The sequence below is a fragment of the Solea senegalensis genome, linkage group LG1 (assembly GCF_019176455.1).
Source record: "Solea senegalensis isolate Sse05_10M linkage group LG1, IFAPA_SoseM_1, whole genome shotgun sequence".
Classification (NCBI taxonomy): Eukaryota; Metazoa; Chordata; class Actinopteri; order Pleuronectiformes; family Soleidae; genus Solea; species Solea senegalensis.
This window is the reverse complement of record NC_058021.1, coordinates 26842770-26865842: the sequence shown is the minus strand read 5'-3', so window position 1 is coordinate 26865842 and position 23073 is coordinate 26842770. Positions and strand designations below refer to the sequence as shown.

Here is a 23073-nt window from a genome sequence, read left to right as displayed (position 1 = left end):
CCGTGCATGTGAGTGAGTCAGTGTGCGATTCTTTGCTAAATTATTTTTTCTGTAATCTATGATGTCAAAAATGATGATAATACAGTTTATTTAGTAAAAACAATCATGCACCAAATCAGCAACTGGGTATCTTTAAATACATTTACTCAGCTTTATTAGTTATATTACCTAAAAGTGTCATAGACTGTCCACACAGGTAGCTGAAAGGTATTTACCACTTTTTTTGAGCGTGTCCTCATTGCTCTATGACTCCCAGGCAATATTAACAGAAATAGAGGAAACATTTAAGCTGCAGATCTTTGCTCCTAATCCCTGTTCTGGACCATCCTGATGGCCACACACACATCCTCCTCTTTACAGTAATCAGGTTCTTGAGACACAGCTGCTAATGGAGCAATGCCTTCTGCCCCCGATCCACACGTCAGCACACACACACACACACACAGACACACACAAACACAATACAGCCATGTTTGCACTGTAATTACTGCAACACTGTCTTTGTCTCCGCCATAATCCGGAGAATCTATTGTTGGCCGTACGTGCCCGCTCCTTCATTACAACCAATACTCTACCCTCCTGCTCATCTCCCCTCTTTGCAAAAGGACTGTCTCTCTTTCACCCCACCCCTCCCTCAATCCGCCCCACACACAAGAGAAGTGTGCTGCGTCTCAAAGGAGACTAAAAGAGAGGCACAATTGGCCCCATGGCAGTAAGCTCCAGCGTGGGCCAGGAAGCATGCCACACAAAAGAGACAAACTTTTATACGGCGCTTTAATGCAAACAGCGGAGTGTGCTGCCTCGTGCCTCGGCATTCAGAGGCCGCACACTCTCAGCACGGGCCTTTTGTGACGAGAGAAACAAGTGGCCGTTCGTTTCATTTATTAGTTAGCCATTAATTGGGGAGGTATAGTGTTGCTATTCAGGCACAGGAGGGAGGTGGTGTTAAAGGGTGGAAAAAAAGAAATAATCAGTGGGCTGAGCCTTTAATTCAATCAAGTCATTCAGAGATGGCTCTGTCAATGATTATATGGGGATCAATACAGTGAGGGGCAGCAGCTATGTGAGCTGAAGTGAGAACCCAGTGATTTTTTTTACTGTAAACCACTCTGAGGAAACCACAGAGACACACAAACACTCACACAGTTCGGTCAGAGTGCAAACCCTCGAGCACACGACACAAAATGGCTCATCTTGTTTGTGGCGCTAAGCTGTGTCACATCCCTTCAACAGGTCTCCACTGCCGCTCTGTATCCGCAGTGCAGGACCCACATTAATGATCTGCAGGCTGAAATAAACCCTGTGCGCTTGTTCTCTATCGATCAGGCGATCTGACAATCGGATAAGCCAACAGATCTATGAAGGACCCGTGCTGTAATTGAGTTGTTCTCCACGAGAGAGTGTGTGAGTTTGTGCCTCTGCTCCTGTTCGAGCACATGTTTGGGATTATAAAGCCACCTTTAGGCACAACCGTGTTGCTGTTTTTTTTTTTTTTTACATCAGTGACCCAAATGGGAGCTGTGCTCCCTGTGCTAATTATAAGTTGTAAAGCAGGTTGTGATTGTGGTTGTTGGTTTGAGTCCCAGAGGAGGACCGGTATTCAGTCTGTCCACTGTGCTGTGTGATTAGAGAGGAGGAGGAGGAGGCGAGGAAAGTTTAGATTGAGATGTGGGATCAGTTAATCCCGTTTGTGATTCCATTCGACTGTGTAATCAATGCATCTCAAAAATCATGCAACGTGACTTGTTTTGGGCATTAACTTCACAGTATTATGTCGAGTTGCACAAAATAAAAGCCTTTTGGGACAAAACACAACATAACATTCCCATAAAATTCTCGGGAAACTATACAACAGGTCATTGATATTTTCCGTATGAGCTAAAACAACAAGAAAATACCTTTTAATGAGACACTTTTACTAAATTATATATTCTCCATTCTGTTTTAATTTTTTATAGTCTTATTGTTGATATTTTTCTATATTCTTTACTTAAACATGTGTGGAAATGCATGTTTAATATTTTATTACCTTTATCATTACTGTCTTTGCAGCTGTGTAAATGTACATTTCCCCCCCTGTGGGACTGATAAAGGACTATTTTATTGACTTATTTTATCTGATGATATATCATGATGATATGCACCGATTAATGGACAACACTAAATTAGTTAAGAGTACCAATATACAGTATGTATATGTCGGGGTATGTGTGTGTTTAAGTTACAGGCTAAGATATGAATTGTGGTTAAGTTATAGTTAGGGTTAGACATTAAAAAGGACCTTAAAAGGATAGCAGTGTTTACCTCTACTTGTGTGTGTGTGTGTGTGAGATGTTGTCTCTGTGGCCCCTCCATGCTTCACTGGTCACCTGTTGCTAATGTCACCTGTCAGCTCGCTCACCACAGAGGCCGCGCACGAGGCGGTTACAGGACGACAACAGTCACAGGTAATGGACACTGAGTCTAGTCTAGATGGCGAATTGCCATCATTAGATGCATGTGTGTTGAAGGGACAGTCTAATGGTCAGGTTTAAGGCTAATAGGCCACAGGGGGGATCTAGGGCACAATGGGTGAGAACCTGCTGCTAAACACATGGACTATAAGAATAAAAGAAGAAAAGGACATGATAGAAACACATGTTTGCTCACGATGTAGTATCTGTATTGAGAAGTTGTCTGTTTATGTTTGTGTGCCGTAGATTGTCTAAATGAAAACATCCATCCATTTTCCACCGCTTTATCCTCCACGTGAGGGTCGCAAGGGGTGCTGTGCCAATCTCAGCTGACATAGGGCGATAGGTGAGGTAAACCCTGGACAGGTCACCAGTCCATCACGGGGCCACATAGAGACAAACAACCACTCACTCTCACACTCAATCCTACAGTCCAATTGACCTAATCACCATATTGCATGTTTTTGGACTGTGGGAGGAAGCCGGAGAACCCGGAGAAAACCCACACACACACGGAGAATATGCAAACTCCATGCAGAAAGGCTTTAATAAAACATACTTGACAAAAAATAAGGAGTCTTTTATGTGTATGCACTTCAGGCAAGGGTCTTGTTTTACATAGGCCACTATTTTGTGTTTCTACCCCAGCCTAAACGGACAAACCAGACAGTGTGTGCATTTCGTGTTTACTTACTCTACACAAATATAGACACAAAGATCCACGTACGTGAAGGCCGCTTAAAAAAAAAGAGGGGTGAATGAAAGATTCCTCCATACACTACATTTAGTATTTTGTGCTTTTGGAGCAACACTTGATTTATTTAACTCAGATAACCTGAAGCTTCACGCGTGTGGCTTCCTCCCACAGTCCAAAAACATGCAGATTTGGGGATTAGGCAAATCAGACACTCCAAATTGACCATAGGTGTGAGAGTGGGTGGTTGTGTGGTGGACTGGCGAACAGTCCAGGGTGTGACCCCGCCTATCGCCCAATTTTTCCACATTGGAATCACATTAAGATTGACAGGCAGATTCAACAAAGTCCATAAAAAAAGTAAGCGTGTGTAAGAACTGTAGTGAGACTTTGTGAAACCTGTGCTTTAAAACACCTTCCAAAGCAGGATGCCTATCAGGAGTGACCCTGACCTTACACAGCAGCTCCAGGTAGCATAACTCACACACAGTTATCTTTGTGGTAACATCAGCAGGGATCCCGGCCTCTAAATCAGGGCTCAGAGCCCATTAGAGTTTCCCCCCCCACCCCCACAGCCTTTCTCCTCCTCTGCTCCAGACACGACTGATGGTCTTTGTTTGAGGAGGTGCATCATCGCTCACAGCTGCTGCTGCTGCTGCTGTAAATCTGACGGGCCGCTGCCACTCGGCCAAGAAAACCAAATGAGCTCATCCTTTTGGCCTCACTCCGTTACTGTGGTGAAATATCGAGAATGATAATGTTGATGATGATGATGATGCAGATTATTGGTGATTTTCTTTACAAGGGGAGGAGGAGAAGAGTGTGCTGCTCTTTGTCATTTTGTCCAGGTCAAAGCAGGATGGATTGTTTGTCCTCGGGTCACTGTTTGGATCGCCTAACTGATCGTATTTTAGCTGCTGATTAACTAAGGCCAGATTAATGTGGGAGCTATATCTGGTGCAAAGAGTAATGACTCCAACTGTGTCCTTCCTCAGCCAGTGCTGCTGTAAAATGGTGCTTTACAAATGGAGCGCTAAAGTTCTCTATCTCCTTCCGAGGCAGACTCTACAGACGCCTGCTCCTCTTCCTCTCTCCTCGTCTCCATGTTCCCTCTTCCTTTAATTACTGTGTTCATGCTTGACGGGCACTGATGACTTGATTAAGCCTGCTGTGTGCAGTTCCAGTCTCTACCCTGCTGATGAATGAGTCTAAAGCTTATTAACTTACTCATTCTGATCAATAATGCGCTGGGCCTGAACACTGCAAGGACAGAGAGGAAACTCCAAGAACGGCAGCTGGGACGAAATCCACACACACACACACACACACACACACACACACACACACACAGGACCAGTGTGTGTAACCGGTCCTGCTGCTGCTGCGTGGAGGGATGAGCACAGGTAGATTGATTTTACAGATTATTTTCAGTAGCAGAGACTTCATTTCAGGGATTTCCTCCCCTGTCCTTCATGGTTAGGGTTGCTGCTTTACAAAACTTATTGAATTCCTTTACATAATAACAGATGCTGTATCGTGACAGTATTTTTGAATTATTCAAATCAAATAGGTACAGATTGTCTGCTATTTTTTTTTTTTGACAACAGGTGATATTGTACAGTGTGTTAAATGTATTGTGCATTGTATACTTATTGTACTTGTATGTATGTTTTAACTTGACAACTGTCCACTGACCAAATTGTTAAAGTTTTACTTCCTCAAATCAAAAAAAAAAAAGAGAGAGCTTGAAATTGGAATTTGACTGGAAAGTCAAAATGAAGAAGAATTAAAGTTTTAGGGAAGTTTTGCAAAGCAATTTTTATCCTATTCAGTTAAGATTTAGACAACATAATATTTAGTTCTTAGTCACAAAGAGACAAAACTTCAGTTGAATTTATATTGTAAACTTTACTTTTAGCAAAGTTGAGCACTGCATTAATGAGACTTTCAAATTAAGAATAGAAAATCAATGTTAATGTCATTTTACCATGTCTATAGTTCAGAGTTCTCAAGACTCACTGCCCCCCACTCAATTTAATGTGGCCCACCATAAAAACCTTTATATTGTAAACTATAGATCAGTCCATATCAACTACTATAAAAAACACAACTCCTGAACAATTGCCTTTTCCCCATAAAAAGTTAGATTGACTTACTGGTCACACTAGATACTTTATTTTATGTTTTAAACCTTTATTTAACCAGAAAATCCCATTGAAAAATCCCCAAGAACCTAATACACAACTTTCAACAGTTACAAATTTAGCAGAAAACAAATAAAAATAATCCAGATTAAATATACAACACATTGTGAAAAACAAGTGCATGTTCTTGAGTCAGCCTCTCAGTTTGGATTTGAAAGCTTTCAATGTTAGTGTCCAAGACTTTCTGCAATATATTCCATGCAAAAGGTGCAGATAATGCAATAATGACATAAAAAAAATCCATTAAAAGAATCTGAAGGATCAGTCTAATACAGTCCAACGTTATTTATAAAGCCCTTTAAAACAACCAAAGCTGCTCAAACGGCTTCAAACACACAACAAACGGAGCCACCGTCTTGTTTTTAAGCCCGAAAAGCAGACATTTTATTCTCTTTATCACCTGCAGAGGATTCCACTCACACATCAGCCACTGACTCTTAACTACTCTATACTTTATAGGTTTTCCCACAGCATCAGGGGGCAGAGGCTGATCTAAACCCTTTTCCCCCGAGGAGGCCTTTCAGCTCCACCAGGACCTTCAGCCATAAGAAGGGGGAATAATTGAAGCTAATTTGACCTCCAATGGAAGCAGTCAGCATGCATGTAGCCTATACACTTGCAAGGAGATAGTGTTTGAAGGTGTTATCTTAACTGGTAATCCTTCTAGTGGGAGATTATGAGTGAGAAAGATGCCACTGATGCCGCTTTAGTCCTGTTGCATTGTGGTCAGAAACCCACACACATGCACAGAGGGAGAGGTTTTTGATTCATTTTTCATGTTACAAAAACACACTTCCTGTTGCAGAGAAGGCGCAGATCACACGATATCCCCTCACGCGCCCTCGTGTCTGAGAACTATCTCTGGTTCTGTCGGGGTCTTTAATGAACATGGACTTTGTAATGTAAGCCTGTAACTGTTAGCAGGCCCGGCTACAGGCTAAACACGACCCAGTGTCTGTATTGACCTCTGTCTCTTCTCTGCTCGCTGCTGCTGCTGTGTTTGTAGCATGTGTGTGTGTGTGTGTGTGTGTGAGAGAGAGAGTGTGAGCAGGAAGGTCTTCTGGGAAGAGCCCTTTAAGATGATGTGTGCACCATTAATGTGACTGCAGGTCGGCTCCATTTCAGAGACATTGATCCGCTGCTGGAGCGCACAGAGTCGTGTGGCAGCAGAGCGGATTTGGGACCCGAGTGAGGGAGCGGAGAGAGCTGAGGGTTAACCCTTTACCGGGCAAAGAACTATATTTGGTAACTTCCGCGGACATCCAAAACAGTTCCGAAGCAGTTCCAAAAGGCAAAAAATACAGTCATGTGACTCTGTCTTCTCCTGCATCCATGCGGTAATATCTTATGGCGTGTTCAGGCGTGTTGGAGCAGGGAAACATCTAAAACATGCAGGACAGGGGTCCCCAGGGGCCAGCAGGATTGGGGAACGCTGTTCTAAAATGTTCTGAAATAATGTTCCTTTCACTTTATTTGTGTTTTTCTTGTATATTCTCATATATGCTGTTTTCAGGGGGAAGGAACCATATATGTTACCTTCATGGACCTTGATTTTCTACATGGAAATAAAATCCTCCAACAATCCAATCCTCCACATTTTTAATTTCCAAGTATTTCAATGAGTGCCCTGTAGAGTTAAATGTTTCAAATGTTTGCATGTGTTTTGTGAAGAGAAGAAAAATGATTCCTAAAATATAAAAAATTGGTTGGAAAATAATTAGTATTATTAATATTAGAAGTCATTTAATTAGTTTACTGGTTAAATGTGTTGTCCTTTTTAACTAAAAGCTTACATTCTTTTTCTATGGCTTTGTTAAGATATAATTTAATGCATGTGTCTGAGAGAAAAAAATGAATTGTTGAAAATGTCATTTGTGAAAAATCACGTACTGAATAGCACAGCACAATCATTAGATTTAAAGATGTATGTCACATTTCTGCATTCAAGTATCTATAAACTACAATATTAATGTTTTAATTAATGTAAATGCTTTTAACACTCTTTAAATCTGTAGAAATATTTGTATTCAACATAATCCACCGCTGATTTATTCATCCCTGTAATCATGTCTGGGACATTAACTCAACCCTCTTGAGTGCAGTTTGTGATGTGATTTTCATCAGCATTGGACAACAACAACAACAACAATTCCCATGATCCCATGCTGTGCTTTCTGATGTCAAGGTCTTTTTTTTTTTATTAGTCGCATGTCAACCTCTACGCAAAGAAAGACTGGACATGTTTTTGCTGAATGTTTATGACATTTGTGTCTTTATAGAATAATGTACAGCACTTTCAAAAAAAATAAAGAAAATCGATAAGGTGGAAGAATCCAGACACTCGGCAGGCTCCATATCCATATAGATTCTGAGGTGAAGAAAATTCTTGCAGAGCTCTGCAGTTTTTCCCCCCCGATGAATGTACATTATCAGCGCTATAGACTGACTCCACTGTATCCTGACTCTGACCCATCTCTTCTGTGACTTCTATTACCTCAGTCAATAAGAGTATTGTCAATAATGTAGTCTGAGATGTATCATTTGTAGTAAGTGAGGGTTTAAGGGTTGAATAAAGAGAAAAGGTAGCCTGCATAGGTCGCATTATTTCAAATAATGTTTATGTTTGTACGACTGGACTCACGACAAGAACCGGCAGTGATTGCCGCCGCTAATTAATTGGCCTGTTGTTACCAGATGAATCAATGACCATCAGAAGATGAATCTCACGTGTTGAAAAAAAAAAAATAAACAAATCAATGGCGCTTCACTTTGTAGGCCGGCGATATGGCTTGGATATCCGTTCCGTTTGATGCTGGAGTGTGTGTGTGTGGGGCCGATGGTTGGCCTTGCAACCAGAGCCGTAATAGAAGCCCATTTAGCATATGGCATTTTTACCACGGAGAGGTAAACACAGTGGGGAGGCCAGGAGAGCAGTAAAACACACTGCTCAGACCAGATCTCCCTGTGGACACACGCAGGGTGGACACACACAGAGGACACAGTGTCGAGCCCTAATAACAAGCCGAGGTCATTCAAGTCTCCTTTCAATTCATTTATTTGCGCTCCCACAGGTTATTGAACAGCTAAACTTTTCCTACCACGTTACGTCTAAGTTTGACTCTCCTTCTTTTTTTGGGGAGGGTGTGGACGATTGATGACTGGTGATTTAAAGCTGTCACAACACTCAGGGATGTTGATATCAACTGTCAAACCTTAAACCCTAATGGGGCTTTTTCTTCTTAAAGTGACAATCTTAACAGATCAATGCTCACCCATAGGAGTCGCATTACAGAGACTGTCAATGACCACACGTGAAGGAGAGGAGGGGATCACCGCAAAAAAAAGAAGTCAACCCTTAACTGACGCTGACAAAAAAGAAGGTAGATGTAGTCTTCTGGTTTGCTGGATCACAACAAATTGACAAATTATGTTCTCATTTGGAGGAAGAAAGATGATAAAAAGAGCAAAGATGAGTGGACACCAGTGTGACCGACAGCTGCTGTCGTCCAATAGGAGCCTGGATACGGATGACGTTAGTGATTCTCCGGTTGCAAAACCTCAACATGGCGGTTGACAAATAGCTCATCTCTCTCGGAGTTCAGATCCCTTGATGTAACTAACAACCGACAGTCCCGGGATTTTTCTCCTCCACAGTTGTCCTTTGTCAAAAACAAATCAGGCTGAGGCTTTTCCACCAAACGGGTGTGAAGGGAGCAGGCAGGCAGTGGCTGGGTGTTAAGAAGTTAGATGCCGGGAAGCAGTGCTAAGGTGGTGCTAGGCTAGAGAGGAGCTATAAAGGCCTGTTAGGGTACATTAGGTGGAGTAGAGGGTCATAAGGCTTCATGAATGTTTCAGCAGGACAGGGTGGGTGGGTGGGGGGGCATTTGTCTTCCAGCTCTACTGTCAAAAGCCATCAAGACTCAGAGTTGGGGGGTTGCGGCTGCAGGGGGCCAAGACACTCTATTTCCCTGTGGCGGAGCATGCAATCACAGACACAGGCAGACAAACGCGCCGCACAACGCGCAGCACGACACACCTACTACACACACTCTTAGCTGTGGTAGTGCACTGAGTGCCCGCCTAATCCTTCAGCCCTTTCTTCTCCATCACTGTCAGCGCTCCTGCACGCAGTGGCCGATGAATCATTGCCTCTCGTCTCTTGGATGAGCAGGTTTAAGACCTTTCAGCGCCACACTTGCTAATGTTTGGCACCGCTGCAGCGCATCAGGTGCTTAAACAGTCATTCAAGCCTCGAGGTATAGATGCTAAACATCCACACCTCGGGGGCCGGTCAGGGTCCTCTCCCCTTTGACCCCGCAGACCTCCGGGAGCTGCCTTGGGTCACGGTCAGTTGTCCCACGAACAATAGAAAAGTAGCCGTTGATAGTAGCGTTGGACTACATAACCCGGGTGGTAAAGTGATTTTGAAAAAGGCAGTGGAAGCAAAGAAAGATCCTTTAAGAGGGAGATATTGACCCAGACATTGAGCTACATCCTCAAAAGCTGCAAAGTGCTAAAATGTGTGGAAGTACATGTATGCAAGCGTGCATTATTACCTTTACAAGCCGCCAGTAGAGCTTTGTTTCTTCACTTTTGACTACGTGGCAGCGCCTTCGCTCATGTCCGCAGGCGACATGAGCAGGTCACTCTCTCAAATCTGCTCCAAGATAGGAAGAAGCTTTTGCCTGGAATAAAAAAACAAAACACAGATAAGAAATGACACATATGCAAACATCCCATAATCTGCCAGTTCAGACAATATGACTATACATACAAAGATGAGGTTATTCTTAAAGTGTCCCACAATAGATCTGTTTTTATGGCTCAAGCGGCACAGATCAGTGCCGCAGGTGCACCCTTGCTAAATTGCAATGGGAATGAAACACAACTCCTTATATGGACATCCTTTATAAGTCATATCTTCAGGCTTTTTCGTCTTTGTATGTGTTGTTGAGTCAAAGTTATGATTCATTTTATATCAGGACATTTTTTAGCAATAATTGTGCCAAGCAAACTTTGAACTTCCAAATTTCACAATGTGATTTAAAACATCTTTTTAGTACTTTTTGCTCAGGGGTGTTTATAAAGTTTATATACATATATATATATATATATAGATTGTATATAAGTTGTGCTAAAAATAAAGGATATAAGACACTCTGTACCACACATTCTTGAAAAAAATGAAAAAATGCTAAAAGCTAAATGCTCTTTGTTAAATGTGAAACACCTTTCCCCTTAAATCTTAAAACATCCTTAGAAATCAAAGTTCTTTCAAATTTTTGACTATGTAAAGCACATTGTGGTGCATCGAAAGATTATTAAATACATCTTGTAATTTTTTACTGAATTTAAATCCCCACATTCACACTCACAACTTGTGCAATTTAAAACCGAGAGTAAGACATATATTATTTACTAAATTACTATCACAGGCCTTAGCATATTATGTATGAAAACATGGTTATAGACAAGTGCGAAGGGAGGACGCAGATTACAGCCAACCAGTCTTCATCCTTTACTGCCTCACACGCATAAAATCCCCTCAGCTGTGCTGTTGTTACCCCCAAAAAGACGACTAAGTTAATAGAGCAGCAGCGTGGCGATGATTAGAGAAGGTGAGGCAGAGCAGAGGAGACGATGAGAGGAGGACGATAAAGCAGTTGTCCTCCCTCGTCTCAGTGCCTCATCTTTGTTAGATGTGACTGACAGCTACCGATGAGTGTGTAGCTGATCATCACTGCACACGCGTGTGTGTGTGTGTGTGTGAGAGAGAGAGAGAGGTTTGGTTTGCAGGGTCACAGTGAGCGGTGTGGCTCACCCTGATACCGTACTCTCATGATGGTCCGTGGGGAATCCATCATCGGCTGTCGTGTGTGCGGCTGGTGACAGTGCATTCTCCACAAAGAGGAGATGAGGGGGTTGAAGGTTGATGGGGGAAGAGCAAGAGTGCTCATTAGCTCATCCACTTCAAGGAGGTTTTCAAATCACCCACTTCCTTCACTTGCTTTTTCTGTTCACTTACGAACATATAGAATGTGGGTGAAAAGTCTTTCTGGCTTGTTTTTTTTGCCTCATACTGTCTTGAATATCCGCTTCGCCTCCCCCCCTCAAACAGTAGAAGGCAAACATCGCCACTCGACGGGGTCGATGGCTGCCATGCGGGAGCGCTGCCCTCTCAGTGTTCATCTAAATGGACAGCTTAGTTAGGATTAGCTGGACTAACAGCAAACATCTTCAGAGGCAGGGAGGTCACCTCGCCTGTGCATGGACGCGCATGTGGTTGCAGTACAGTGTCCATATGTTGGAAATCCTGGCCTCAGGGGACACACACACATGCAGTCCTTATTTTTAGCCACTATAAAATACACATTGTCTTTTCTTGTTTCAAAACGGTAGTGCATAACTTTTAAATCATTGTCCAATGAGTTCTCATAATGATCCAATAAATCCAGGAATGCAGGAGAGCTTGGCAAAAACACAAGACAATCAGGCTGAGGGAAGGCAATAGTGAGCTGGTATATACATATATGTATATGTATATATAGGGATACTAATGAGCTGCAGGTGAAGAAAAGGGGCGTGGAACAACAGGTGGTGAGGGCAGGATCTGAAATGACATGGAAATAATAACTTTCTTCATAAACACACAGCGACTCTGCACCAATAAAGCGAGACGGCTGCAGAAAGGTCAGAGTATGACTAAAAACACAAAGATGTGTCCATGAAAACTTTCAGGAATGGAAACAAACGGCTCGGAAAAACACAAAGTCGTTTAACAGCAGTTTAACAAAAATAAATGCATCCTGCCCCTGTGCCGCTGATGTATACACACAGGCAGGTCTGATAGTATTGCTTGACAAGGCTTGTTTTCTATTTCTATTTTTTCTATTCGTGAAAAACAAAACAAATATCAAATGTTTTTTGGCGACAGTTTTAAAATCTCTCTCTCTCTTTGAGTCCCCACCAGGTCAAAGGGCTGGGGTACCGAATCCCCATTGCTCCCCAGGCAGCCCACTGCTCCTTCGAGGAGGGTTAAATGCAGAGAAAGAATTAATAAAGTACCCTCTCAACTCTAGGACACTGTACAGGGAATGGATCTGATATGTCTTAATGTAAAGACTCCCCAGGCTGAACTAAAACAAATCACTGGATTCAAGCATTAAGCACCAGTATGAGTGTCCTTCCTGTGGTCATAGCAGCATGTGGTTCAACTGTCCTAAAGTATCAGTTGAAGTCAAGCCTGGGCCTTTCAACACCACCGCCCCACCGGGGTGAAACATTCGCGTGAGAATAGACCCCCGGCACAACAGGGGCAGTCGAACAACATGAGGCAACTGTCACATGGGAATTACGTGCTCACATTATGTTAGAGCCTTCACATAATGCAGCATTTGTGCATAAGATAGATATCTGGGAAATAAGGAACCCTCTGGGTCATAAATTCTGCTTATTTATGAAGAAATATACAAATGAAGTAAGTGAGGGAGCAAGAAATGATGCAAATATAGACAAATAGAAGTGTGTGTGGTGAGAGAGAGAGGGTGAGGGAAGCAGGGGGTACTGTAACAGTAGCTCTACTCTGTGCTACTCTACTGCGAGCTTCATCACCCACAGGAATAACAGTTGGATACTCACAAAGGGCTTGCGCATAAAGACACACAAACACAGTGAGAACTATTGTAAAGCACGACGCATGGGGAGAAGAACCCTATAACACTTTCTCACGTCCTGAATGACAATGGCCCGCGTCAAGCGACAAGCATTTCTGACTCTTTTCAGTGAAGCTGCATAAGAATCGAGTCTTAAAGGAGAAGCACCGCGGTCTGTCGGCGGGACACAGTTCAAACAGAAGCGGGGGCAAGACGTCGCTGAGTTAGTTAGTGACACACAGAGAGACAGGCAGACAGACAGAAAGACAAACATATAGACAGACAGAAAGACAGAAAAACAAACATATAGACAGACAGAAAGACAAACCTATAGACAGACATAAAAACACAGACAGAAAGACAGACAGAAAGACAGATAGATACACAGACAGAAAGACAGAAAGTAAGACACACAGACAGACAGACATACAGAAAGAAAGACACACAGACACACAGACAGATAGATAGATAGATAGATAGATAGATAGATAGATAGATAGATAGATAGATAGATAGATAGATAGATAGATAGATAGATAAGGGGGTGGGCCAAAATATGTTGCCCCATGGGACCACAGTGGAACCTCACACCAGCCCCCACAGAAAAGGATAAGACCATCTGCCCTCCTCAAGCATCAGTCCCACCTAGAACACACACACACACACAAACACAACACACACACACACACACACACACACACACACAGAGTGGAGGCTTTGCAGAAAGTGTTTGAACTGCCTTTCATCCAGTCAGAAGCATGTGGACTGCTGAGCTCCTCTGTGTGTGTCTCCTGTATTACTGTCCACTGTCCCAGTGGAAATCACCGGCCAATGACAGCTCCATCCTGAAGCATGAATGACACGACACAATCTGGTCTGACTCATCTTCTGACTGAGGGGGAAACAGGGAGTTAAGAGGCTTGACTTTGGTTACATTTGACATTTGTGTGTGTGTAGTGTCTATAAGAAAACTATAGCATAATATCCTGCTTATGCAAACATGTTACCTCAATCTTCCACTATGCACAGGGAGGGAATACATTATTGGTCGGCACAAGGAAAGTCTCTCAAAACGGCAACACATTGCATGGTCATCATTTTGCTTTTTCCAGTGCTTCTTTAAAAGGAAAAGGAGAAGAAAGATGTGATTGATGTCTTTTACTTGAATTTTGAGAATATAGAGTATTTATTCATAATTTCTACCACTCATTGATGTATTATCTTATATTTTCTTTACTCTATGTAAAAACATTGCGTCTTATGATCTAACGTGGGGTTGGCCAGACGGCATGACACCAAATAAGAAGTAACAAACTATGTTCAAAAAAAAAAAAAAAAAACCCACAAGAAATGACAAGTTTCCGCGTTGTTACTTTATCTTCATCATTGCTGAGTTTTCATGTGGTTTCAAGCTAAATGAGGAGCAGAAATGACAAAGAGCTGTTGTGGTTTTAGTTTATGAGTGTACTCATCCCAGTCTGAACACACACACACACACACTGCACTACGCTACTACACTGACAGCTATTAGGCAATCAATAGAAGAGTAGAGCATTTGACCACTCAGCTCCACGAGCTTAGCAGACTGGAGGAGAGGAGAGGAGAGGAGAGGAGAGGAGAGGAGAGGAGAGGAGAGGACCTCTGCAACAGCATTTGTCCTCTTTGCATCAATAAATATTATGAATTAATCACAACTTTGAATTCACTTGTGGCTAAATTTATGAGGTGGATCTTAGTGGTCATCATCGTCGTCATCATCATCAAGCCTCATGTTTTGGAAAGAGAAAGAGAGAGAGTTATGGCTTCATACTTTCAGCCACACGGGGAATTGACATCATCAGATCCATAAGCCATAAAATCCACCGCTGCTATCATTAATATCACATTAATATAGAGAGTAATCTGATGGATCGTCCTCCCGAGGCGCTGTTAACTCGCCAGGAGGTTAAGTGTGAAATCAATCCATATAAACAACCCTGATACAAATTCTTCCATGCAGAAGAGGGAGAAGGAAGCAGAGGGTAAGGAGAGAGAGAGTCTTAAATCAGCCAATCAGAGAGGCGCTAGTAAAATCAGTCTTTTAGCACGGCTCGCTAACAATCTCAGTATTTCAGCTCTGGCAGCTCATTCTCCTCTTTCTCCTTCTGTCTTTCTTTTTTTGTCTTTGTCTCGTGTCACATACCTCTCCACCCCTCTGCTGCTGGACGACCACAGAGGGGAGTTCTCCGTCGACCCCTTCATGGAGGCTCGGAGGTTGTATACGTGGGAGGGGCCGGTCCAATGAATGCTGATCTACACTTGTTCAAGCATCCATATTTTGGCTATTTGAAGGGAGAGGGAGGCTGTTAAACATTCAGTAAGGAGGTGACCCCTGACCCCCGCAGACTGCTGTCCATCCTGTTACAGAAAACAAACAGAGGAGTTGCAGGCAGAGTGGCACTGATTATATATACTGCACGGACACCAGAGCATGAGACTCACATGTTTCTTTCTTCATGTTTTCTGTCCACTGACTTTTCTTTACAATTTGGGACATACATGGCTTAATATCATTCATTTCCGGGTTTCTCAATCCTGGGAATCCACTGCCATGTGTTACATGTTTTCCCTGCTCCAACACACCTGATTCAAATCGTTTACTCATCAGCAAGAACTGCAGACGCCTGATAATGAATCAGGTGAGTTGGGGAACATAGGGAAACATGGCAGTGGATCCCCATCAATCAGATCATCTAAACCAGAGGTGTCAAACTGGCGGCCCGTGCGCCGCATGTGGCCCACAACTAAATATCAAACGTAGCCCGAAGCTTATTTGGAGTTTTAATTACTGCGCGATATCGTCATGGAATATTGTGTAGTTTCCTCTTTAGAAAGGCCCCCCTGCTCTTGACCAGACTCCACGCCCATTGGCCCCACGGGTCCTTAGAGTTTGACATCCCTGATTATTCAGACCACAGAGCATAGGCAACAAAATAGGCAATTCACTAGCATTTAAAAAAAAAAAAAAAAAACATGGCCCTTTAACACTGTGAAACTAAAATCTAAAAAATAAAATCTATTATCTCTTCTACAATGTGATAAACCAACTCAAAGGGATCGTTTCGTTTCCGCTGCTGGCATGTGCCGTGTGTGAGCGCTCGACACTGTTGCTGCGTTGTCGTGTCTGACGACACACATTGTCACCATGACGTATGGTGACCCCGGAGGTCAAAGGTGACATAACAGAGCAGCACAACAAAGGCCGGACACTGTGTCATCTGTCAGACCTCACGCCGCTGCCACCAACACAGGGATAACTAGGCCTTTCCTCACTTTAACAGCAACTGCCACACATACAATCTGATTACCTATCTATCAATCTGATTACCTATTACTGATATCTATTCACTTATACACAGACTATCTATCTATCTATCTATCTATCTATCTATCTATCTAGCCATCTATCCCAGGAGGAGAACATGTGTGAGGGCAGATGTCAGTCAGAAGGAGCTTCCTTGCCTCCTTTGTGTCAGCAGCAGTAGACCACCTTACTGCTCCGCTCTATTGTCATTCATTAGCTCCAGTGGGGTTTGTTCATTTTTTACTGTGAGCATGCAGCCTCCAATTCATCACAGAGCTCCAGCACAAGCAGACAGTACAGAGAGAAAAGAGGCTGTGTGAGCACTGACGGCTGCACTAACTGGACTGACTGACCACAGGCTGAAAACACACAGATATGCAAACATCTAACATTTATGCTGCGTAAATTTGACGATTTAACAACAGTATATATCTGATTTTTTAATGTGACTGATGGGGAATGGGTGGGGAATTATAAAAACGTATTATATAAATTAAGTTTGACATGACAGTCTGAGATTTATTGCAGTATTTGACCCATTTCTTTTTTTTTTTAACCTGTGATTTTCAACTCAGACATTATAGCAAAACCAGCCTCTCGTTTCCATGCGTTAGTGTTTTTATTTGTTGATCATGAAAAAAAAAAAAGCAGCAAAAGCTCGCAGGGAACAAACAAACACCGCTCTTTTTTGCTTTCGCAGCCTTTCATTACAGTAGAAAATATGCTCTTACTTTTAATTATAAATTAAGGGAGATTATCACAACATTTATTTATGTACACAAATATAGGCTTAAAATCTACAATGATTAAAAAATACCTTTGCTTTTCAAGCAGCTCGTCAATGCCAGAAAACTCAACATACAACAACAACAACAATAATAATAATAATAATAATTATAATAATATAGAAGTTGTTATGATTATGATGTCATCACAATGAGAGTGAAAGCTTTAAGCCACAAAACAACACACAACATATTTTAACATATAAATATTTTTTTAAGTTATGATGAGTCTATTTAAATATGTCTTTTTTTTTGGTCTTAAGCAGCATTAACTAAAAGGAAAAACATCTATAAGCTCCTACATTATTGCATAATAGGAGCTTATGCCTCGAGTTGTGTAGCTCAACACGATTATTTCCAGGGCCGATACTCCGGATTTAAAACCGTTAACCCGGTGTACGTGAAGTTGTGTCTGGCTTTTGTTTGTCCCGCTGCTGGACTGTCCTTCACTGGAACGATGACGGTGTCCTCCTGTAACTCAGTCCCCGGCGAAGACGGAAGGACTGTGCTGTCCATCATCTGTCTATCTGTGGATCACAACGAAGAAATGACAAAATAAATATTTAAACAGTGTCCAAATAGGAATATTCTTATTATTTCGTTTAATTTGATTTTCTGTCTAATCCAGGGGAGAAGAGACATTTAAAAAAATAACTTTTAATGTATTTAAATTACACATTATATAAGTAGCAAATTCAAATATTACAGTCTATATTTTACATACATCAGTAATTAAGAGGAAAACCAACAATCATGCAATAAATTATGATTCAATAAAATAGGTATTTTAAAAAATAAAATACCTATGGATACAAATTGAAAGATAATATATAAAAAGCATGAATAATTAACTAATAAATAAAATTTAAATATATTCTGTTTCCTACATAACAATACATAAATAAATAAAATGAAGTCTTACTTTTGTGACTTGTCATGTGGAATTGGAGCTCCTGCTTCTCCTGGAACGAGGTCCCGCACAGATCGCAGGGGAACGGCTTGTCCTTGGCGTGGGTCCGCCGCACGTGGCTGTCGTGGGCGGCGTGGGAGGCGAAGGCCTTCCCGCAGTGCTTACACTTGAAGGGCCGCTCTCCCGAATGCTGGCGGATGTGAGTGCGCAGGATACTGGAGGCAGTGAAGGCCTGCGACACAAAACATTACAAACCAAGCGTGTGAATATTATATTTGAACTATTTACAATTCAAATATCGAAGACTTTCGTATTTTTTGGAACAGCTTATGCTTCTGTCCTGTTAAATTCAAGTTTTTTTTTAACTTAAAATAATTATTATCACTACTTATAGTGTTTTTTTTATATATAGATAATAACAAGGTGCAGCGCAGCGTAAAAGGAGAAAAAGGATTAAGTGAAACAAAAGCGTCTCTGGGTGAGTTAAAAAAAAGAGAGAGAAAGGGGAAAAGGGGAGGACATTCAGAACAAAGGCCAAAAAACAAAGTTGTGCTCATCGCAGAGCCGTAAATTAAAAGTATATTCTCGGCAGACAAAGGGGTGGGTGTACATCTGGCCATAATTAGCATGTAAGTGTGTCTGTGGAGCGTGCCCGCGGAGAGGAGACAATAATGAGGGGCTCGCGCCAAACGCACCGTGAAACGAGGTGTAAATGGATGCGACTTCAAAAAAAAGAAAGAAGAATACAAAAATAAATAAAACACGACTATAAAGCTTAATTTTGACCAGAAACGATGAAGAAAATTCTCTATATTCTGTTTCCAAAATGTTTATACATTATACATATTATATATTATACAGTTTTAACTTAAACCATGCAATAAAGCACATTTTACATTGTTAGGCCTATACTGAATATATACGACTATAACATATTATAGAATAAAGTCTCTAATTACTATAAGATATAAATGTATGATGATTTAAATAATGCAACAAAGCCATTTTCACATTTTTAGGCCTGTGCTAAATATGTACAACGACTCAAATGTAATCATGACAATAAATACATCAGCCACAAAGAATTAGAATATTTGCAGCTCCAAATTGACTCTGCAAATTAATAATAATTTCCGAAAAACATAGATAAATAAATAAATCTTACCTTATTACAGTAGACACACTTGTATGGTCTTTCTCCAGAGTGAACACGCATGTGTTTGTTGAGACTGGAGGACTGAGAGAAACTCTTTCCACACACGGAGCACTGTGGTAACATAACAATAATAATAACGTGAAAATAAATCACATTTTTTAGATTTAAAAAACATTTAATTTTATTCGTTAAAAATTTAAAATTAAGTAAATGTTAACAGAATACATTTTAATTTCATTGTATTATTTAAAAAAATAACTTTATTTTAAATGTTTAAAGAATAAATTACATTAAATTAAATACATGTTTATTTTAAGCCCATTTGTTAAACCACTTTCTTTTTTAAACACGTCTCTTTTTAACGAATAAACATTCAATATCAATCCTCCATCCTGCGTGACTGTGACATGACGTCATACCTTGTGCGGCCTGTGTTTCTCGTGCACGTGCAGGATGTGGATCCTCAGTCTGTCCCTCTTCTCGAAGGATCTGTTGCACAGGTGGCAGGGGAACTTCCGGTCGCCCTGGTCCACGCAGCGCGTGTACTTGAGGTGCTTGTCTCTGTAGTATTTGTAGGCGAACACCTTCCCACACCTGTCGCACTTGAATCCCTCTCCACTGTCTGTGGGAGTGGAAATACAGGGGGAGGAAAACACGTGGAGGTGAAATAAACCACGCAATCAAAGCAGGAGTGTGTGTTTGTGTGTGTGTGTGTGTGTGTGTGCATCGCGACAAGGTTCCACTCTGACCTTCAGTGGGAGGAACCGCGCTGCTGTCTTCTCTGGAGTCCTTCAGTGTGAGTGGGATCCCGAGGAACTGCAGGTAACAGTCTCCATACCAGACCAGGAGCTCCTGACCTGGTCTGACCTCCTTACAGGTCTCATAGAAGATCTGACCCTGGACCTGCACCGCGATCAGGTTCTGCTCCTCTGGGAAACGAGCGCACTTCACCAAGGACATCCAGTTCCCCGATCCTCCTCTGCCGTCCACGAAGTGACTCAGCCGGCCGTTCTCAAACACCTGGAGGGAGGAGGAGATGAGGAAAGGAGATAAGGAGAGTGGAAAGAGAACAGTATTCTACATAGAAGAACATTTCACGCACTCACCTCCCACATCAGCGTGTTGTCATCATACGTCTTTATCTCGCTGGTGTTGACCAGTTTTCCTTGGAAAGGTCCAAAGCGAGTTCCTTTGGCGATGCTGCTTTTGTCCGTGAAGATTCCACAGTGAGACACGTTTCCCCACGCGGCTCTGAGGACAGTGAGACCTGCAGCAGAGACACAACACACGGTCACATCTGTGCAGTCAAATACATTTGTAACCTTTACTCATATTCTTGTCGTGTTTTGTTCTTGTTCATTCTGTGTTTTACTATGTAATAAATATATGTGCTGTAAAGCTGTTTTAACTGTAGGAGACAGGCCAGGTTAAGGTTTTTATGTAGGAAAGGAAAGGAGAGGAGAGGAGAGGAAAGGGAAAGCACTCAGGTAAAGAAAGGTAAAAAAAAAAAAAGTGATTTCTTACCTTCTGGAAGTTCCAGAGTTTCTTTATCCAGTGGGACAGAGTGAGAGTCACACACTGAAAATGACATAATAATAATAAATTACACAAATTAACATTTGTCTCCAACAGTTTATGAAACTAAAATACATCCACACATATTTTAAACTAAATAATAAATCTAACAATAATGTCATTCATTCATAAGCAGAGGTCTCACCTGAGTTTTCAGGCAGGGCCACTCCTGATATCGCGTGACCCACGCGACCCACGCTGCGCTCCTGGCCGCCAGAATAACCATAGAGCACCATGAACAAGTCGTCCTCGCTGAAATTGTAGGACGCGCGTGCTTTTTCCGGCGACACGTCCGCGCCACGGAACCGAAACAGGCCCTCCTTTGGGGGCGAGGTGGTGTTGATGGACGTGGACGAGCAGCGGTCACTGGACGGACTGCTGAAGTCTGAGGACAGTGGACCCGCCGCGTGCTCCGTCACCACAGCAGCCAGCTCCTCCGGTTTGGAGTAGAGCGAGTGACCGGGCAGCACCTGCTGGTTCAGGTAAGGAATCCCGGAGCCGTTCAGCATGTGCACCGGGACGTGGTGGAACGCGGGGGCACCTCCGGCCTGCAGGCTGAGCGGCAGGGACGCCTGCGTGTCCGACACCAGGCGACCGAGGGACTTGAGCGGGTGCAGGAGGTTGTGCGTCTGCGGGAAGAAGTCCATGAAGTGGTGCGAGCCGTGGAGAGGCGCGTGGTAGAAGCTGCGCGCGGGACTGGCCTTCAGCATCCCCACTGGGAAGCTCTTGTCCTTCAGCATCACGGGGAAGCTGGACAGGGACACGGACATGTCTCTCTGCGCGGAGGGTGAGGAGGAGGAAGAAGAAGAGGAGAAGGGAATCCTTCAGAGGGTGAGGGAGAGAAAGACAGAAGAGGGGGAGGAGGAGGAGGAGGAGTAGGAGGGGGGCGAGTTATAAAAGTTTAATGGAAGAAAACTAAAAAAGGAAACATGGCTTGACCACACCTGGATTGATTATTGTGATTCCAGTGAGATTTCACCTTTAACCTTAACAACAACCTCAATATTAAATAAAGATAAGGGAACAATTACAATTACAATAACAATTGTTTCCTGTAGGGATTAATATCACAAAAGGCTGCAAAAGGACAGAATTTGTTTGTTTGTTTTAGAATACAATTATTTGGTCAATAACTTATCCTGAAGGGAAATAATCAGCCCTCAAGTATGTTATTCCACATGCACTTTTACAACTTTTACAACGTTTAGAATTTTAGAATTAGTGTTTTTTCAAATAATCCTATCCTAAAATCCGGACATTTTGTGCCACCAAAGATGAAGAAGACGCACACGGCAGAGGACATGGACAGCCGATTTTGCAATTTTTCCAGCTGAGAGAACACACACACACACACACACACACACACACACACACAAACACATCTGAGTGCGTGTGTGTTTTTGAGGAACCGTTTACCAATCAGCCACTAAATAGAGGGACAAACCAGGGTCATGACACCAATTACAGAGGAGTCGACTCGAGCAGAGGTCAACATTAATGAAGCCGTTAATGGACTTTACAATTACAGCACAAAAAGGACAAAAAAAAAGAAAAGAAGACACGAGCTGGGCGGAAATAATGATGCTTCAGGAATTTTGCACATCATTGATTTAATTCAGACATGAAAAAAAAAATAATTAAAAGCTAATACAATTAAAGACATAAAGTAACAAGAGCACTTACCTTTCAAAACAAAGCAGACACAGTTCACAGTGGCGTCTGTCCTCTCATGTCCACTGTCTTCATGTAAGATTATGTGGACAAGTCAGAGCTGAAGATGCAGGACCTTCTCTCTCTCTGAGTGTCTGTGGTCATCTGAGGGCATCCAGCCTCCACTGTGCACACTCAGGTCAGCTGGAGCTGCTCCACCAGCTCCTTCTTCTTCCTATTGGTCAGGAACATGCAGCTCACCCTCATGCATCTCAATGCCCCGTCCTCTCTCTCTCTCCCTCTCTCTCTGTGTGAGAACACCCACCCACTCCTGCAAACTTCTCCTCCACACCAGTGCGTTTTTTTGCCCCCAACCAGAGCAGAACATTTCCATAAGAAGACCCTCACTGAGGAGACCCATTACTAACACTTGATAAGATGTTATCGCAGGGGACCCCCAGTGGAGCGCAGAGATGTGCTGTTATGACGTGGATGTGGTGATTTACGCAAGGAAGAGGCCAAACAGTTCTCCTAATAGACGTTTACTACTCCAACCTGCGCTGAGAAAACGAGAAAAAAAGCCCAGTCCTCATAATAAAAGCTAAATTTGCTTTAAATAAAAAACAATTTCAATACTGACCTTATTTTTCT

The 23073-nt window shown here is 42.4% G+C and overlaps 1 protein-coding gene across 1 annotated transcript; it reads right to left on the bottom strand.

Annotated features, from left to right (window-relative positions):
- Nucleotides 1–17369: 17369 nt before the first annotated feature.
- Nucleotides 17370–22568, bottom strand: prdm14 (PR domain containing 14). The gene is made up of 9 exons (XM_044037897.1): nt 22456–22568; nt 20918–21594; nt 20722–20775; nt 20304–20464; nt 19947–20217; nt 19617–19819; nt 19207–19308; nt 18054–18273; nt 17370–17658 (listed from the first exon to the last, which is right to left on the bottom strand). Exons 2-9 carry the CDS (start codon nt 21540–21542, stop codon nt 17483–17485), a joined length of 1812 nt encoding a protein of 603 aa, XP_043893832.1. The 5' UTR covers nt 21543–21594; nt 22456–22568; the 3' UTR covers nt 17370–17482.
- Nucleotides 22569–23073: the final 505 nt, after the last annotated feature.

Bases quoted from the DNA above. Each gene is read 5' to 3' on its own strand.
- prdm14 (XM_044037897.1), bottom strand. From the start codon at position 21,542: ATGTCCGTGTCCCTGTCCAGCTTCCCCGTGATGCTGAAGGACAAGAGC. The intron at 20,776-20,917 runs GTGAGACCTCTG...TGTCATTTTCAG, and splicing joins GGCCCTGCCTGAAAACTCAG to TGTGTGACTCTCACTCTGTC. The intron at 19,309-19,616 runs GTATGACGTCAT...ATGTTACCACAG, and splicing joins AGAAACACAGGCCGCACAAG to TGCTCCGTGTGTGGAAAGAG.